Below are 18,233 nucleotides of genomic sequence, written 5' to 3'. Positions count from 1 at the left end.
ATTGAAGTATAGTAAATATTCATATGTTTTCTTATACATAATTTGTCTTATTTGTCAACTTCAAGTAATATAGTACAATATTTAAATTATAGTTTTATATATATATATATATATATATATATATATATATATATATATAAAAATATATATATATATACATGTAATATAATTCAATTTATCAAACATTATTTTATATAGAAAATTTAATAATTATTTGATATGTCTAATGGGATAATTATTATATTTTTCATCATTTTAATAATATTTATATTTCTAATTGGATATGAAATATACTTGCATTATGATATTTATTTTCCTTCATAAAAATATTCATATATATTTACAGTTCTGTTTGAATTGTAAATGTCAGAAAGAGTTGTAACTTGTATATTTTTTCGTAATATGTTTGGCGTAGTTGCTTCGTATGCATGAAACTTTATATATTTTGTTTGCTCGAACATGTGAAACCCATTTTCTGAAAAACGTCCACTTATGGATTTTACTTCTAACCAAACAAAAAGTGCTATATTATTAGTGGTTAGTTCAATTTCATAATCTGGATAATTTGACAATTTTCCTGGTAGATAATTTGTATTAATTTTTATCTAAAATATAACATTTCATATATTATACTTATTATATTATTGATCTTTTATTACCATTATTATTAACATTACTATTTATATTTATCCATTATTTTGATAAATTTACTTACTTTGATATTTGCTAATGGGATATTTACATCTTTTAATACAGTTGGATATACATAATTAACGGGAGCAATTTGTAATCTATTATAATCTTCAAGCGTGAGACGCATAATACAGAATTTCTTTGCTTCTACCAATGTTCCACATTTAATTTTTTCAAGGAATTTATCAAGCCATATCGATGTAATTCGCATTGCTTTATTTGGCTCCTGTTAACACATCTATAAAGATTATCTGTACATTATATAGAAGAATGATTAATACTTACAACTTTAATATTATCTATAGAATGTACATGTAGAGGTACCATCGAATTCCAATTATAGATATTCAATTTTAAAGTACAATTACTTATTGGATATAATTTATCAGAAACAATATATACCGATAGCTCGTTTGCTTGAGATAAATGAGAAGTTACAATAATAGGTGAGAAAAATTCTATTGCATAATAATGAAGTATTTTCCATCTTCCTCCATATTCTAAAAAAAAAAAAAAAAAAAAAAAAAAAAAAAAAAAAATATTTACTTTATAAATAATTATTAAAATATAAACGAATGTTAGGTACAGAAAGGTAATAAAATAAAGAGAAACTCTAAAAGAGAAGATTAAAATTAATTGGGAATTATTCATTACCAATAGAGGACCACGATGGAGCTTGCCAAACATCATTTAATTGCCAATAAAGAGCTCCCATTGTAAATCCTTCTCCTAATGCATTCAACTCTGATCTTGCTTGACGATATGATTCTGTTTGTATTTTCACTGAGACAGCTTGATTTATTTGACTTAAATATATAAAATCCATAAAATCTCGAATTGTATTATTTGATTTTGGTATTACAAAATTTGTAGAAATAAGAAATTTCATGAATTCAGTACCAAAAAATAAATGTTGACGGTGTTTCAAAAAGTTAGTGCCTATCCGTAAATCATCAAAATTTTCTATAGCTGTTAACATTGTATAAATTGATGGCATCGACTGAAATCCATATTCTGAGACAAATCTTGAACGTGGATATTGATTTATATCCCATCCATTTCTCATATAATTATAATAATGAACTGTAATTAAAGATGTGTTATCCCTATTTGTATATAATTATTATAATATATTTTATAATATAGAATATATAATGTCTCTTACCATCTCCATATAAATTTGAATAAGGATTTTGTCCAACATAATTGTATTCTTTTGTATATAAACCATTACTAGGACTGGATACAACAAAAGGTCTAGTAGGATCTAATTTTTCCACCTCCTTTTTAATTAAATTCACATAAAGTTTAATGTAATCATTTTTATATATATCCTCTTTACCAGTTCCATACCAATTACTATATAAAGCTGCTTCATTTTCATTATTGCCTGCCCATAAAACTATACTTGCATGATTTTTTAATCGTCGTACATTTTGTATAACTTCCTCTTTAACGGAGCTCAAAAATTCTTCACTCGTAGGGTACATTGAGCAAGCAAACATAAAATCTTGCCAAATCATAATTCCGAATTCATCGGCTAAATTATAAAATAAATCAGATTCATACATTCCTCCACCCCAAACTCTAAGCATATTCATGTGTGCTTCCTTAGCCGATTGCAATAGGTTTCTAATAACATTTTTTTTAGCTGTTAATTCAGGAAATATACTTGCAGGAATAAAATTACTTCCCTTTGCAAATATTGGTATACCATTTACACGAAAATAAAAACTCAATCCTTTCTCTAATGGTTCTTCTACTAATTCTATAGTTCTGAAACCTATGCGCATATATTTATTTACTGTTTTAGTTCCTGTTGTAATAGCAACTTTTAATGTGTACAAATTTTGTTTACCAAAACCATTTGGCCACCATCTATCAATCAATTTCTATTAAATAATTCAATATAATTAAAAAATAATAAATAATTATAATACAAATAATTTTAATTGCCATGAGGACAGTCGCTTACCGAATGCACATTTAATATAGTTGATATGGTAGCATATCTATTCTTTACTTGTAATATTATATCAGATGAATTTTGAGCATATATAGAATTTATAGTATATAATTTTGAAGCTATATTACACATAATAGTGTCACTTCCTTTATGAGGAGAAATTTCAAAGAATATTGTTATAAAAATTTCCCAAAGATTATCTTTTTCGTATATGTCTGTTGTAATGTCTATAATTAGAATTTCAGTTGTAGAAATTAATTCAACACTTTTCCTATAACATTAGTTATTAGTTTTTCCTTGATCAAATATTATTATACGTAAAAAAAAAATATTAGTTCATACCAAATTCCCATAGAAGGAATAGCTGGGCCCCAATCCCATGAGAAACTAGCTTGCATTTTTCGAATGTGATTAACATGACACTCTCCATTATATTCTTTGGGAACACATTTTGGGGGAACAATATATTGTAGACTTTGATTTTTATATAAATCATTTGCCATTTTTATAGGTGAATGAAATATAATTTTTAAAGTATTCTCCCCTATCTGTAAGTTTTTTGTTCCTTTTTTGTAAATGTATGTTGTTTTATAAAAACATGATGAGAAAATTGTGATATACCTTTATATATTGTTCTATATAAAATATATACTTTAAAAACATATTAGAAGCTTCTCCTACTTTATGATCATTTAAAAAAATAGTAGCAAAAGTATCGAGTCCATGAAATATTAAGGCTATTGTTGAACCATTTACAAAAGTATTTGTCCCTAAAAATGAGTTAATTAACTTAGTAGGTACATGTTTATATTTTTTAGAATATCCTTAATTACCAGTAAAATTTTTGCTGTATACAACCGTTTGGTTACCAACCCATCGATTTTTTATATCGTTCATTGCTAGAAAGTTATTAGGTATCAAACGTGCAGTAGTTAAATCTGTATAGATACCGCCTGGTACAATTGCAGGAAAATCTAGCTCTATATAGACAATGTATCATTAATAAATAATGAATAAATAAATGTGTAAAGAAAAGAGATATTAAAAAGAAATAATATATTACCTTGACATTTTTTATTAGAAGATTTATCTAAAAGAAAGAAATTAAGATAAGTATAAACAATATCATGCATATAAATAAATTGTTAGATCTTACCGCATAAAATAGTTCCTTTCCATGCACCATTTAAGGTTATGAATTCCACAGCCACATTATTTACACATATAATTAATATAAATATTATCAATTCCTTCATACTTTATGTAAACTTTAATAACCATGAAATATAAAATTAATATCGTATGTATATTTAATTGAAAATATTTATAAAATTATAGAAATTAAGTAATACTATTATAAAATATATAGTATGAACATTTTCATTCTAGAATATTACTTTTTTATTTCTTTAATATTGTTACAGAAAAAAAAAGAAACAATAAATAATTTCATATAGACTTTATATTGCATATTTGATACATATTACATCAGCTGATTTAATTTTATAAAAGTATATCAACCTTATCAAGCATAATCAACCTTTGATATTTAAATAATAGCTATGATAAATAATGATTTATCTCAATGCAAAATGATATTTTTATCTAAATTGATTAGCAAGCAATTATTTATTAAATGAAAGATAAACATGGGAGTATTATACAATACAAAGTATTACGTTTAATCTATAAAAAGATAAGGTATAGATGATAATTTTAGAATTATCTTTGATCATATACTTAAGTTTTACAAAATTTTTATTAGTATAAAAATATTTATATATACTTAATAGTCTAATAATATCAATGCTAACTATATTAATAATAAAAAGAAATATATCCATAAATTGAATGATTTATTATATTATTTTTTAACTAATTAGCATTGATAAAACTAGATACTTTTGTGTGATATCTATTACTATTTTAATGTATTATTTTTTAATAATTTTAGTACAGATGTATATATATACACACATGCGCGCGCGCGCGCGTATATATATCTGTACTGTACATATATATGTATATTATATATTTAACATTCTATAAAAAAACTTTGGTGCGAAGACTACTCATATTTTAGTTTGCTGATTATTCTAATTTATTGTATATATACTTAATAATCTACGTATTTTTCACTCATTTTACAATACATTAAATTAAATGTTAAAATTTGACTTTCATATAATTTTCCAAATTTATAAATGTTTTTCAAGAAAAATATCGGAAATTTTTTACCATTAAATTACAATATAAAAAAAAAAAAAAAAAAAAAAAAAAATGAAAAGATAAATATATTTCTGAAAATATAAACTTAACGTTTAATTTATTACAAATGGAATGTTTATATTAAATGCAGAAGAGGAATATCTTCTTTAGCATTATATTGTTAAGTGAACTGTGATAAAAATAGGAGGTAACATAAATCATTTCTTTTTTTTTTTTTTTAGTTAAATACAAATATACTATACATGTTAACATTTCCAAAAATACCGATAAATATTAAACAAGTACTTGTTTAATTAATATTAGAATATGAAACAAAAAATATAAAATTTTAATAAGACAAATTTTATCAACGTTTTCTCTTCCTACCTACTTGTGCTTTCCTTACTGAAATTAATTGCCCATTGTAATCTATATTAGAAGTTCTTTGTTCACTAATGGATTGATAAGAACGTACAGGAGAATCAGGTACATTGATCATCATAGAAGTACCTAAATATGTATATAAAATATATTATCATCATATTAATTTATATAATAATTATCTATAATAATATATAAACTAAACAATATACCTCGAGATGGAGAATTCTGTTTATCTTGTAAACATTTATTAACGTGATCTTCATAATCTATGCCATTTTCTGTTTTAAATGTAGAACAAATATTACATTCAAATGTCGTTTTTGAATTCTTAGTTTTTTCTTTGACTACATATCTACTGTTTTGAGGAGAATAAGTAATGTCTTGTTCAGGTTCATTATCCGCTTCAAATTGATCACACGTAGCTGCATGATTTTCTATCTTATCGCTTGGGAAAGATTTATTACAGATAGGACAAGTTACTTTTTTTTCTAAATAATAAACATCCTTTGCCATTTCTTTAATTATATCCTCATTGCCATTGTCCTATAAAATATAAAATAAGAAAGATTAAAATATGAAATGAATAAATATCCTGTACATACATACTTATTATATAATTACAACAACAATTGACCTGAAGTACAGCTTCTTTATTTTGCTTTTCTATTTGTTTTCTTTCTTGATCCTTCCACTTTTGTGTTCGACTTGTGTTTCTAGATTGTAATACTTCTACCAGCCTATCCTTTCTCTTATCTTTACTTTGAGCTTTTTCTTTATTTATAAATGTTTCCTCCATCTCCTGCATTCTTCTTTTCATAAAATCTTGCTTTCTTTTCTCTTTTTCTTCATCCTCTTTTCTTTGAGCTTCCTTTTGATCTGAAAGTATTTTTCTTTTTCTTTCAGCATCAACTTGTTTTAAATGCACACATTGTTTTGCTAGTCGTGCTGAAAAACTCTTCAAAGATAATGGTTTAATAACAACGTCTTCATTTAATAGCATTTCATTATCTTTGTCAATAATTCTTTCCAATTCTACAACTGCTTCTTTAGTTGTCAGTTTGTAATCTAGACTTTCTTTATTTGATGTATTAGGACTTCTTTCTACATCATTTTTATTTGTATCTTTATGATTTTTTAAAGACGAATAAGTACTTAATGTCTTATTTTTATCAAACACATTTGACTTTAAAAGTGTCTCTATTTTTGTATTGGATAACATTTCAGAAGATCTTTCTTTAGGCCCTTGCAAAGATTTTATATTTATACTTTTTCTAGCAGTATCGTTGTCATTAATAAGATTAAAATTATTATTTGATAATAAATCTTCTTTATCAGATTGTTGCTTTAAACAATCTGTTTCTTGAGTTATTGGTTCCTTGTTATATAATATTTTGCGTACTTTATTTGTATCTTCAATTTTTGTTTTTTTAAGAAGGCTAAGACTCATTTCATCATTATCATCACTGCTAGAACTTGATACTGCTGTATTAATAAACCAAGCAGCTTTCCTTTTGTTAGCTCTGTCGTAATTACTGCTTATATTTTCTAATTCATTGAAATTAGTAGCAACCATGAGAGGTTTTCTGTCCAAACTGTTGTTATCAGTATCCACCTATATAAATGTTGAAAAAGAAGGATTAGAACTGAAATAAGTAAAGTGAAAAAGAGAAGAGTCTATTCTTTTTGTATAGAAATATAATTTATTGAAAAATTTCATTATAGTTTACACTTTTAATGACTGTCACCTGTAAATGTTTATGGGTACATATATCCTATGGTAATACAGGTTAACAATTATTTGCAGAAATATTATCAATTATTCAAATTTACTTTTATAAAAACTTATAGTAGTTACTTACACAATCATTTAAGCAATATATATATATAAAGAGTTTAATATCAAAACAAATATTCATTACTTGAATATTTTTTAGTACATTATCAAAAATGCACACTTTTATGAATATTTTAATTTATTGAAGAAATTTATATATTTTTTTGTTATTTATTATTATTTTTTTTTTTTTCACAAAAACATTGTGTAAGTTATGATTAGCCATTAGATGAATTTCTTCATCAGAATTGTTTTTCTTTTATGTATATCTATATATATTAATAATGCAAATCATAATAAAACAGTTAAATAAAAATTTATTATTTATTGTTATTTGACAAAAATAATTTTTTTGTTTTTTTAAATAATAGTACCCAATAAATAATTTTTATTTTTTTTTAAGGAACAAATTAACAAAACAAATTACTTTTGTAAAATAAAATATCAAAAACAAACAGAAGATATTTTTATCATAAAGTTGCAGTTTCATTTACATAATATATAAATTTTTTTTTGTAATAATACTCAGTAGATATGTGAAACTATACAAGAGTTATATTGTATTTTATAGAAAAAAGACTCACAATAAAAAATTGTTATTACTTCTGTGAGTCAACGATATGAACGAGACATGGAGGTACACACCTGAATGGGTGTCCCCCATCGAAACTTCAATTGGGTTGAACCATGGCAACTGAACCATAGATCTGCCATTTCTTTCAAATGAATACTCAATTCATTCATTATTTTATTGCCCTTTTCAGTTGTATTCGCATCTTTACAAAATCTGAAAGGTATGCGCTCTTGAGCTGGAGGTCGCCTTGGCTGTTGTAAAGGCACATCGTTCTGATCAGAGCGAGAATCTAATGGATTAATCCGCCATCTGATCAATTTTTTTTTATGTTCTAATGGAGCACCTAATTTATTTTCTATACGTGAATTAGAACATTCCTGCATAGAATTTTTAGATTTTTGATGAGATAGGTATTTATCTGAACCATCATCACTGACATCATCATCCGAACTCTTTCTTCTAGACATAATGTTTTTCTTATCACGAACATTAGGTGATTCTGAGCTACTATTATGATAAGTGCTGTACGAGCAACTTGGTTTTGGTCGGTCATTATCTGTTTCTAGTATTGACTTTGCTTTAGTCGCTAGATCTGGTACAGAATTATTAGTAGAATATGGCAAATCCTAAAAAGTTATTAATAAATCGTATTACATTAGTTAATAGATTATTATTGAATTTTTCTATTAACTTACCTTTTGATTTCTTGCATTATTTTCTGGTCTGTTGGCCATTTCTTTAGATTCACGTATTACATTGATAATTTGCTTCATGTATCTTAAATTATAGTTTGGCCTGTCTATCCCCATTTCTGGATAAAAAAAAATAAATACTCATATTAAAACATATGAAAATCTTATTAATATGTAAATAATAATGTATGGATGCATGTTTATTTTCCATTGTTGATAAATGTCACATTAAATATAATAATTTGTTAAAGTTATGCCAAATATTACTTTCAAGTTCTTTCTTCATCTTTTCACTTTCTTCTTTCTCCGACGCAGTCAAATTTTCTATATTACTTGACATTTTTTTTTAAAACTTATCGTATCTAAAGCAAACATTCATTCGTAAACAAAGTTCTTTTTTTTTTTTTTCTTTCTTTTTTTCTTTATTGCCGAATTACTGCAAATCTCATTTCATATTTTAAATATATCAAATGATTTAATGAAAACTTTGATTATAATAAATCGAATAGAGGAAAAAATGTACATAAATTATGAAGAAACAGGAAAACTTAAAAGTGCATTTGTGAAAAACAAAGTAATCTGTTATATAGCTACACATACAATTTCACAAATCTAACAAATACGTTTAACAGAATCTAGGACTGTACTTATGTGAATATCGTACACAATGAAACTATTTGATTGGCTACTTGCCCGTTTTTTATTGGCTTGTATGTAACCAATCATATATCAATATTATAGATCTGTCACTGTGTAAATGTCGCTAATTGCGATAATGTATGTCATTTGTGATTTCTGATAGTAAATCTTTATATAACCTCTATCAATTCTTTTTTTGCTATATTAATATTAATTTTTTTTTTACAATTTCATAACATTAATCAGCAACTTAATTTTTTTACGAATATTTCATGATTTTCATTCTTTTTTATTTTTTCTAATTTCAACTACGAAATCATTTCAATGAAGTACAAATAATGTTTGTATATAAATGCAACTGTTTTAATCGAAGATGAACACCACAAAAATGTTTACTACTTTAATTAAAACGTGTTCAAAATATAGGTGCTTATTTATTTAATAAAAATTAATTTTTGATAAAATCTTTATTTCAATTATTTTTATAATCGTATATTCATTTTCAGTGGATTGAAACTTTGTAATAATATTGTAAGACAAAAACAATTTCTAAAATATAATATAAGAAATTTAGCTGTCATATATATTCAATATGATTGTTTACATACAAATTCTATACATTTAAACAAAAAGAAATCTAAGGTAAAATTTCATTGATTTTTTTTCCTTTCATTGTTAAGTAATAATAAGGCATTATGAATATATTTTTATTTAGATAGAAGAAAAAATTGTAAAACAAACTAAAAAGAAATCGCCAACAATAAAATTGTGGAAGTATATGCAAGTTGATGAACTGGCAAATATTGTACAAAGAGATATAAATGATGTTTTAACAGCTGCATCCATTGTAGATAATAATAAGACATATTCTGCAAAAACAAAATTTGACGATGTAAAAATATTATGTAATATAGTACAGAAGTTAGGATTTCGTTATGATATTATCTCAATACCAAACAAGGTAGAAAAGGTCCAGGAAAATCATGACGTAACTAAACGGTAAAAAAAAAAAAGAAGAATTAATCTAAACATATATACATATTATTTATTTTGTATATATCTGATAGACCACTACCGGATGAATCTGTATTAATAAAACGACGTCCAGTTGTAACTATAATGGGACATATAGATCATGGAAAAACAACTTTATTAGATGCATTACGGCACACGTCAGTTGTAGATACAGAATTTGGTGGAATTACTCAACACATCGGTGCTTTTAATGGTATGTAATAAAAATGTCCTTTATCTTGAACTGAAGTTAAAATAATTTTTTAGTGGAATTAAGTACTGGTGAGAAAATAACATTTTTGGATACTCCTGGTCATGCTGCTTTTACTTCTATGAGAGAAAGAGGAGCACAAATAACTGATATTGTAGTATTGGTAGTAGCAGCCGATGATGGAGTAATGGAACAAACTATACAGAGTATAAATATGGCAAAATCAGCAAATGTACCGATTATTGTAGCTATTAATAAAATTGACAAACGTAATGCTGACATTGTAAGTAAATTATAATCTTATTAAGCAAAATTTAATTATGATTAAATAAAGTATAATCCTTCTAGAAAAGGACACAAGAGATGTTACAGCAACAAGGTATAGATGTTGAACAACTTGGTGGCGAGGTTCAGTGTGTAAATATATCCGCTTTAAAAGGAACCAATTTGAATGAATTGATAGAAGCAATAACGCTACAGGCAGAAATAATAGGATTGAAAGGTGATCCCACAGGATTAATAGAGGGTGTAGTTATTGAATGTAAAACTGATAAAACTCGTGGAATATTGTCAACGGCTCTTATTCAACGTGGAACCTTGAAAAGGAGTGCTATACTCGGTAAGATAATATATCACATTATGTATGTATAATTGTTAGGGGAAAAAGATGAACAATATATTAAATTTACATTTCAGTTAGTGGTACATCATGGGCAAAGGTAAGATCTATGTTTGATCATGCAGGAAAGCCTGTTATACAAGCTAGTTTATCAGATGCAGTACAAATTATGGGATGGAGAGAATTGCCTAATGTAGGCGATGAGATACTAGAGGTAAACAGCGAACAAGAAGCTCATAATGTTATTAGGTATAGAGAGAAACAGATAAATAGTATTAAAGCTAAAGAACATAAAGATGCTGCAGATAAAAAATTGGAGCAACATCTACTTGTAAGATTGCTTATATAATATTATATTGGAAAGAATATTTTCTTATATGAGTTTTGTATTTTTTAATTATCATATATTAATTAATAGGAATATAAAGAAAAATTAGCAAAAAGAAGAAAGCTAGGAATAAGACGTATTCATGAACCTAAGAAAAAAGAAAGTGTACAAGATCTTACTCCTGCACTCAATATCATAATAAAAACAGATGTTGCTGGTTCTGTAGAAGCTATCTTAGATGTTATTGGTACCTATACTGCAGATGAAATATGTCGTTTGAATATTGTACATTATGGTGTTGGTCCCATTACAGAGTCAGATGTTGAATTAGCAACTACTTTTGGTGGTATGTATGTATATATATATATATATCACAAATCACATTGGAAAATGTCATGAATCATAATTGTATTAAAATGATATTATTTTTCAGCTGTTATTTATCAATTCAATGTAAACATACCAAAAGAAATAGAAAAGATAGCTAAAATAAAGAATATTGTCATAAAATCTTGTAATGTTATATATAAACTAATAGATGATATCAAGAATGAAATTAATATGAAACTTCCATTCAAAGATTGTGAAGAAATAATTGGTAAGATTATTAAAATGATCATTTCTTATTTTTTTTTTTTTTTTTTTTTTTTTATAGACTACATTACGAAATATTATAAACATTAAAGGTGAGGCGAAAGTTTTAAAACAGTTTGATGTAACAATAGAGAAGAAATCTGTCAGTGTCGCTGGTTGTCAATGCGTTGCAGGTACTTTGAAAAAGAATGAAATGTATCATTTGATAAGAAATGAAAATGTTATTTATACAGGTAAGTTGGAAAAATGTATGTATGATGACTTTTATTAAAAAAATTGAAATATAAATCGCAGTGGTTATATATTTTTTGTAATAGGAAAATTACTATCGCTACGACATTTAAAGAATGAAGTAGACTCGATTAAGAATGGTGTAGAATGTGGTCTTAGATTGGACAACAATTCACTATTGTTTCAACCAGGGGATAAATTAATCTGTTTTAAACCGTACAAGGAAAGGCAATTAATCGAATGGAATGCTGGATTCTGAGGATATTCTAATATGACTGTTCAATTAGGTTGAAAAATTGGCAACAATAAATAATTATTAAATATTATAAATTAAATAATAAAGAGATATACTTACGATTCCTAATTCCTCGTTTTTTTCGATCCCGTAAGGAAAATTCAATGAGCAATTTGATTTAAATGTAAGTACAGAATTCTTTATTATTGCCATTGATACGATCAGACGTCGATGTTTCCTTGTATGACAAAAACTTATACTGTGTCTAACATGTAAAGTAATTTTTTTTTATTTTTTTTTTTCTTTTATGTATTCAATTAAATCATAAAATCGTAGATAGAAAAGAGTCTAATTTGTATTCGATCGAAAAGAGTTTAACTTGCGAATTGTATTTCAATGTTAAAACAAGGTGAGGATAAAAAATCGCATGGTCAATACGAAATATAAACCCTGAAAAATGAATATAACACATTTCAATGATGAAACGAACGATAGACACGATATTACGAAGCATAAGTCTCTCTAAATCGACGCTGAAGATGATGATACGCCGTTAATACACCACGTTTCTTTTTTTGAAGCCGGCATGGTGCCGATTCTTGATTGGCCTTAACGATTTTAATATCCAAAGGTTCGATAGGGATATCGTTGTTTGGATGTACAAAGAATGCGATCGAATGACGGCCACGACCGCAGTGTTCTGGTACAACTACACGATGTCTCAAAGCTGGAAATTGATCGTTGGTCCATTTGGCCAATATGGTCCCTGTGTTAACCAAAATAGCTCCAGGAAGATGACCGACCCGTCTCCACTGATCTCCGCGCGGTGTTTGTATTTCTAAGCCACCTTCGCAGTCCTAAAGAAAGAAAAAAAGAAGAAAATAAATTCGAGTATTTGCCCTATTTCCTAAAGGGAATAAAAAAAGATAATAAAGCTGATAGAGATAGAAAGATAAACATGTTATATTTTTATAGATAGAACCATTGTGTTCAGGATCACTAGAATCGTTTTATAGTATCTTTATGTAATAAATTTGCTATCTTATAGAACCGAGGCTTGTACGCATACCTGTGCGAGCAGAGTGAAAGTGCCGTAATCGCAATGAGCTCCGCAACGCGTCACGCCTGGTACCGGTGCACCAAGTGGTGGATAGTAGAGAAGACGAAGAGTCGTTTCGTTACCAGTTCCCAGCATGTGAGCGTGCTTCGTGATCAGGAAGTCGGGAGATTGCTCTAGGCCCACGGCCAGAGCCTATAAGGCACATATCAGATATACATTGTCCTTCTATATAGAAGCTCATTGTACTCTTCGCTGTAATGCAACCGAAGAAACCAATCGTATTAGACAGTTTTTTTTTATTTTCCTCGATTGATTGATTGGTTTATAGGGTTACTTACAGTTTCTTTAATCATTGCCAAAACCAAACATCGTTATGTCACATTAAAAAAAAAAATAAATCATTCTTTAAGTGTTTCTTACTTGCATCGACACTATATATATAATATATATATATATATACACACACACACATAGAAAAAGAAAAAAGGAAAAACTGAAGTCTAGCTAAACGATTAGTTACGAAATATTATTTCTAAGCTCTCTATTCTCTCTCTCTATATATATATATTCTATTTCTTTTTTAATTAATTTAAAACTGAGATATAATTACAGTTAAGAGCATGGCTGAGAGTTGTTTGAAATCTCGTGCTAGTTCTTCGACTGCAGGCTTAAATCCGGGTACTTCATCTTGCGGTAACGCTCCCTTGCAAACGGTGATGTTGTAAGCGTGACGAATCTCTTCTTCGTCCGAGAATCTATTATTCGAAAGTAAAAATATGTTAAAATTAAATCTTATGCTAATTTATCGGATCGAGGGAGAGAGGGTGGGAAGGGTAGAAAATGAAAATCACGAATATCATCATTTCTATTCTATCCCCCGCATCTTACATTTTTTATATCACCAACTTTTTTCAAAATCATTTTAAACAATCATTATATAATGATCGTGAATATAAGATATATATATATATATATATTTTATGTCCACGAAGTTAACAAATTAGATTTCTTTATTTATTTCTTTTTTTTATTTTTATTTTTTATTTGTCTGATTAGTTCCCACGATTAATATTTTTCTCCTTGTAGTATTTACGAGAGAAGTAGTACACAAGATAAAAAATAAAGAATAACAACGTTGCACGATATATATATATATATATATATATATATATATATATATATATATATATGTATATATATATATATATATATATATATATGTATATGTATATATATATATATATATGTATATGTATGTATATTCTTAGCTTTTACGGTCAATGAATCTTGGTCTTATTTTTGTTGTTTGAGACGTTGCCGTTGTTCTTTATTTTTGTTTTCTTTTTCACTGTTGTTTCATACGCACCAAATCGTTACGCATCGTACAAGCATTTATATCTCGATACTTACTTCTCCATTCCAGGTTTGACATATCCGTGATTGGTCGAAGGATCACGTTCATACTTGTTTTTCGTTTCTTCTGACAATTCGGAAAACTCATCTAGTGCTCTGTACGCGGCCTTCAACTGCAATCACGTGAAAACGATGAAAGGATTATATATAAATCGATTGACGATCATATATTATATGATAGTAATATATATATATATATATATATTGTACTATCATATAATATATGATATATATATATACTATGACAATTTGAAAAAGATTCGCGATTAATTTTTTTTCCTTTTTTCTTCTTTTATCTTTTTCTTTTTTAACTTTAAAAATGAAATTTATACATTAAAAGGAAAAAAGGAAAATAAATAAAACCACGAGTCTTTCAAATTGTTCTCTCCTATGTAAAACAAGTTTCTTTTTCTTTTTTTTATCTTCAATATAAATTATTATGGCTTAATTCGATGATTATTTATTTCTAGCAAACATTTATTTTTGACTCGAATACATACAAATATCGATTATTACAGTTTGATATTAAATAAATTCTTCTTCAGAAACCTGATCGATTTGTCGGTATTATTTTTTCTTTTATCATTGATTGATGTTAATAATAATAATAATAATAATAATAGTAATAATAATAATAATAAAACAATGAGAGAGGAAAATTCGTGAAAGGATATATATGAAATGGAATTATCAATTTTCATATAACGTGTGATTTTAATCTCGAGAAAATTGATAGGATCTTGAGAATGATCGATCGATCGATAATCATCTTTGAGTACCGACAACGCACATATAGATCGTTACCCTTTTCAGAGTTACGACGATTTATCACAATTAAGACAACTAAAAAAAAAAAAAAAAAAAAAAAAAAAAAAAAAAAATAAAAAAAAAAGAAAAATATGTATAATGAACTGTTGCATCACTGTTGTACAGGATGATAGCAAGTTCAAGTGGCGAGGTCGTTGTACATGCAATCTAAAAGAGACTTTTATCATGAGCCCTTGAAAACTTCGATACGTTTCTCCTTCACCGACATATATGTATGTATATGTTTATATTCATTTTATTAATATCCTATCCTCTCCTATCAATATGATTCAACGTTTGCATGGTCATCGCCATGATAGTAAAATGTTCTTCACACTTTCCTAAGTTATACTGGCATCGGCGGAGACGATGAAAATAAATATAGTTGTGATACGCATTACATAATAATTTTCAGTCGCTCTCTGTTATCTTTTCTATATTAACGTTTTCTATATTAATTTTCTATATTAATAATGTAAACAAAAAAAAATTAAAATTGTTAATCCTCTATATTTATATGTACACATATATAAATATATATTTATATTTTATAAGTTTTTTTTTTTGATTTTAATAGCCAATTAATTATTTCTTTATATTCAACATTTTTCATGATATATATATATATATATATAAAAGCTATTTTTTTTATATTATCATAACTACTTTAATGTAACCACTAAAGAAAAAAAAAAAAAAAAAAAAAAGAAAAAAAAAACTGCATAATATAACTTCATAATATTATAACTTATATCATTACAAAATTTTTAATAAGTCATAACACGTATATAATATGTCATACTTATTATAGTATAATAATATTAATGTAAAGGTATAACATTAAAAATTATATTAAATTTGTGTAGACGCTTAATATAAAAATTATAGAGGATTAACAAGGAAATACGAATGACTTAAGATATATTTTATTGCATTTGACAGATATAATTTCATTGATTAATAATAATGGATTCAGCAATACCTTACATTCTGGAATGCCATGATTGACGAGTAAAGCCAATCCTTTCTCCGATAAAGCTCTTACTAATTTCGTGGCGACTTGCTTAACGACTCCTTTCTGAGGACTTCTTTCGGTCCCTGAAAATATTCAAAAATTTCTAATTACAAAAGATCATACGATAGAAATATAAACACAATATGAAGGTTAATTCGTTTCTAATGATAACAGTTTTTCATACATACGAGAGAAAGAATAACGAGATTATTATTATTATTATTATTATAGTTTTTTTTTAATCTTTTACTATGCTATGTTACCGAACATAAACTTTGATCGTTCATTCAAGAATCGATACGCCAACACTATATACTATCCCCTTTGCGGAACAGATTTTAAATAAGATCGCAAGTGGGTGACATAGATATTCTCTTGACGGACTTTCTGTTATACCTCTCTTTCACAACTGTTCTTTGTTTTTTTTTTTTTTTATACTTTTATTTCTTTATTTCTTTTTAGCTTACTTTCGATATTACGAACGATTTCTCTTTTTACTTTTTTTTTTTTTCGTCATCGATCCGTGTTCCTGGATTCCTTTCGAATGTTATATCAGACAAGAAAAAGAAAAAAAAGGTTACAAAAAAAAAAAAAAAAAAAAAAAAAAAAAAAAAAAAAAAAAAAAAAAAAAAAAAAAAAAAAAAAAATAGAACTTTTTAATCGTTCAATATCAAATAGCCAAATTTGTTACGAGTATATATTTTGCATTCTATTTTATACGTTTAACATTGTAATTATTCATGATTGTAAGACTAAGATCAATCAAATAATATCTACATAATCTCTTTCGCGAAAGATTAGGTAGATATATTATAGATACCGTATAATCTTTTACCTTGACCTCGACTCTAATAAATGTTCGTATGCAATGATGTTAGAAGAGATAATGGCCTCCAGATTAATATGTTAGAACTGATTCACCACATCCTTCGACGATAGCAAGCTACTTCCTCAATCGACTTTGAATAAATAGACGAACGGTCAAATCTAGGAAGTGGTTTTTTTTTTTACTCGTATCAAAAATAAAATAAACAATTCTCTCTCTCTCTCTCTCTCTTTCTTTTTCTCTCTTTCTCTGATTTGATAACTCATCATATTCGTTTACGAAAATAATAAATTCAAATAAGAAAAAAAAAAAAAAAAAAGAAAAGAAAAAAAAAAATGAAGAACATACAAGATACACGAATATATTTACGAATAAAAAATCTTGTTTATCGCAAAATAAATATTCGATAATTTATACCGAACTATCCGTGAAACGTGTGTGTGTTATTTGTGTGTGCATGTATATACCATAGAAGCATATCGAGATAAAATGCATTTTTTCTTTTAGTTAAAGAGGGCGTTGCAATTGCGTATCCAATTTTGTTGTATCAGGCGCCAGAAAGACAAATTTTCAACGCCACCTTCTAGGGAAAATGTTAGCCTGATATGTAACAATAAATAATTTATACAAATAACGAAGTATGTATTATTTAAAAATTTTGCAACGACGTGTATGTATCATTGAATATTTTCTGTCGAATATAAGAGTCTCTCTCTTTTTTTTTTTTTTTTCTTTTTTGGCGTATCCTTTCACTTCTTTTTTCTTTTGCTTTTTTGTTTTTCTCTTTTTCCTTGAGAGATCGAACGAACAGTAATTGACGATTTGCGATTGAAAATAATTAGTTAATTTTAATAAACGATTGTTTGTAATACTGCATCCTGGATATAAAC

General features: G+C 26.5%; 3 protein-coding genes across 7 annotated transcripts in view; 1 reads left to right on the top strand and 2 right to left on the bottom strand.

Annotated features, from left to right (window-relative positions):
- The window catches only part of LOC124957140 (beta-mannosidase), an 11,715-nt gene extending 2,319 nt beyond the window's left edge, over nt 1-9,396 (bottom strand). The window contains exons 1-16 of the mRNA XM_047513875.1: nt 8,619-9,396; nt 8,355-8,470; nt 7,731-8,285; nt 5,886-6,863; nt 5,461-5,794; nt 5,238-5,377; nt 3,723-3,744; nt 3,493-3,639; nt 3,281-3,429; nt 3,002-3,207; nt 2,669-2,930; nt 1,859-2,585; nt 1,348-1,776; nt 979-1,193; nt 716-919; nt 299-605 (exon numbers count right to left, since the gene is read on the bottom strand). Of these exons, the coding sequence (XP_047369831.1) occupies nt 309-605; nt 716-919; nt 979-1,193; nt 1,348-1,776; nt 1,859-2,585; nt 2,669-2,930; nt 3,002-3,207; nt 3,281-3,429; nt 3,493-3,639; nt 3,723-3,744; nt 5,238-5,377; nt 5,461-5,794; nt 5,886-6,863; nt 7,731-8,285; nt 8,355-8,470; nt 8,619-8,691 (4,854 nt within the window). The 5' untranslated portion in view covers nt 8,692-9,396 and the 3' untranslated portion in view covers nt 299-308. The remainder of the gene's footprint in view (nt 1-298; nt 606-715; nt 920-978; nt 1,194-1,347; nt 1,777-1,858; nt 2,586-2,668; nt 2,931-3,001; nt 3,208-3,280; nt 3,430-3,492; nt 3,640-3,722; nt 3,745-5,237; nt 5,378-5,460; nt 5,795-5,885; nt 6,864-7,730; nt 8,286-8,354; nt 8,471-8,618) is intronic.
- LOC124957119 (translation initiation factor IF-2, mitochondrial) lies at nt 9,142-12,351 on the top strand. 2 transcript variants are annotated; one of them, XM_047513831.1, is made up of 11 exons: nt 9,145-9,416; nt 9,497-9,632; nt 9,706-9,989; nt 10,058-10,218; nt 10,272-10,498; nt 10,564-10,834; nt 10,912-11,165; nt 11,253-11,508; nt 11,596-11,760; nt 11,849-11,989; nt 12,074-12,351. In XM_047513831.1, exons 1-11 carry the CDS (start codon nt 9,364-9,366, stop codon nt 12,244-12,246), a joined length of 2,121 nt encoding a protein of 706 aa, XP_047369787.1. In that variant the 5' UTR covers nt 9,145-9,363; the 3' UTR covers nt 12,247-12,351. The 2 variants fall into 2 exon arrangements, 1 of the variants encoding a protein (XP_047369787.1); XR_007103458.1 differs by lacking the exon at nt 12,074-12,351 and having other exon boundaries at nt 9,142-9,416; nt 11,253-11,512.
- LOC124957121 (proline hydroxylase buaE-like) overlaps nt 10,124-18,233 on the bottom strand; it is a 20,136-nt gene continuing 12,026 nt past the window's right edge. For 3 of the 4 annotated variants that reach the window (XM_047513838.1, XM_047513836.1, XM_047513837.1), the window contains exons 3-7: nt 16,485-16,600; nt 14,693-14,808; nt 13,893-14,037; nt 13,292-13,474; nt 10,124-13,079 (exon numbers count right to left, since the gene is read on the bottom strand). In XM_047513838.1, coding sequence (XP_047369794.1) covers nt 12,726-13,079; nt 13,292-13,474; nt 13,893-14,037; nt 14,693-14,808; nt 16,485-16,600 — 914 coding nt within the window. In that variant the 3' untranslated portion in view covers nt 10,124-12,725. The remainder of the gene's footprint in view (nt 13,080-13,291; nt 13,475-13,892; nt 14,038-14,692; nt 14,809-16,484; nt 16,601-18,233) is intronic. The other variant, XM_047513839.1, reaches the window with a different exon arrangement.

This window comes from Vespa velutina, chromosome 24 (genome assembly GCF_912470025.1).
Source record: "Vespa velutina chromosome 24, iVesVel2.1, whole genome shotgun sequence".
Classification (NCBI taxonomy): Eukaryota; Metazoa; Arthropoda; class Insecta; order Hymenoptera; family Vespidae; genus Vespa; species Vespa velutina.
This window is presented reverse-complemented; position numbering and strand designations above follow the sequence as displayed.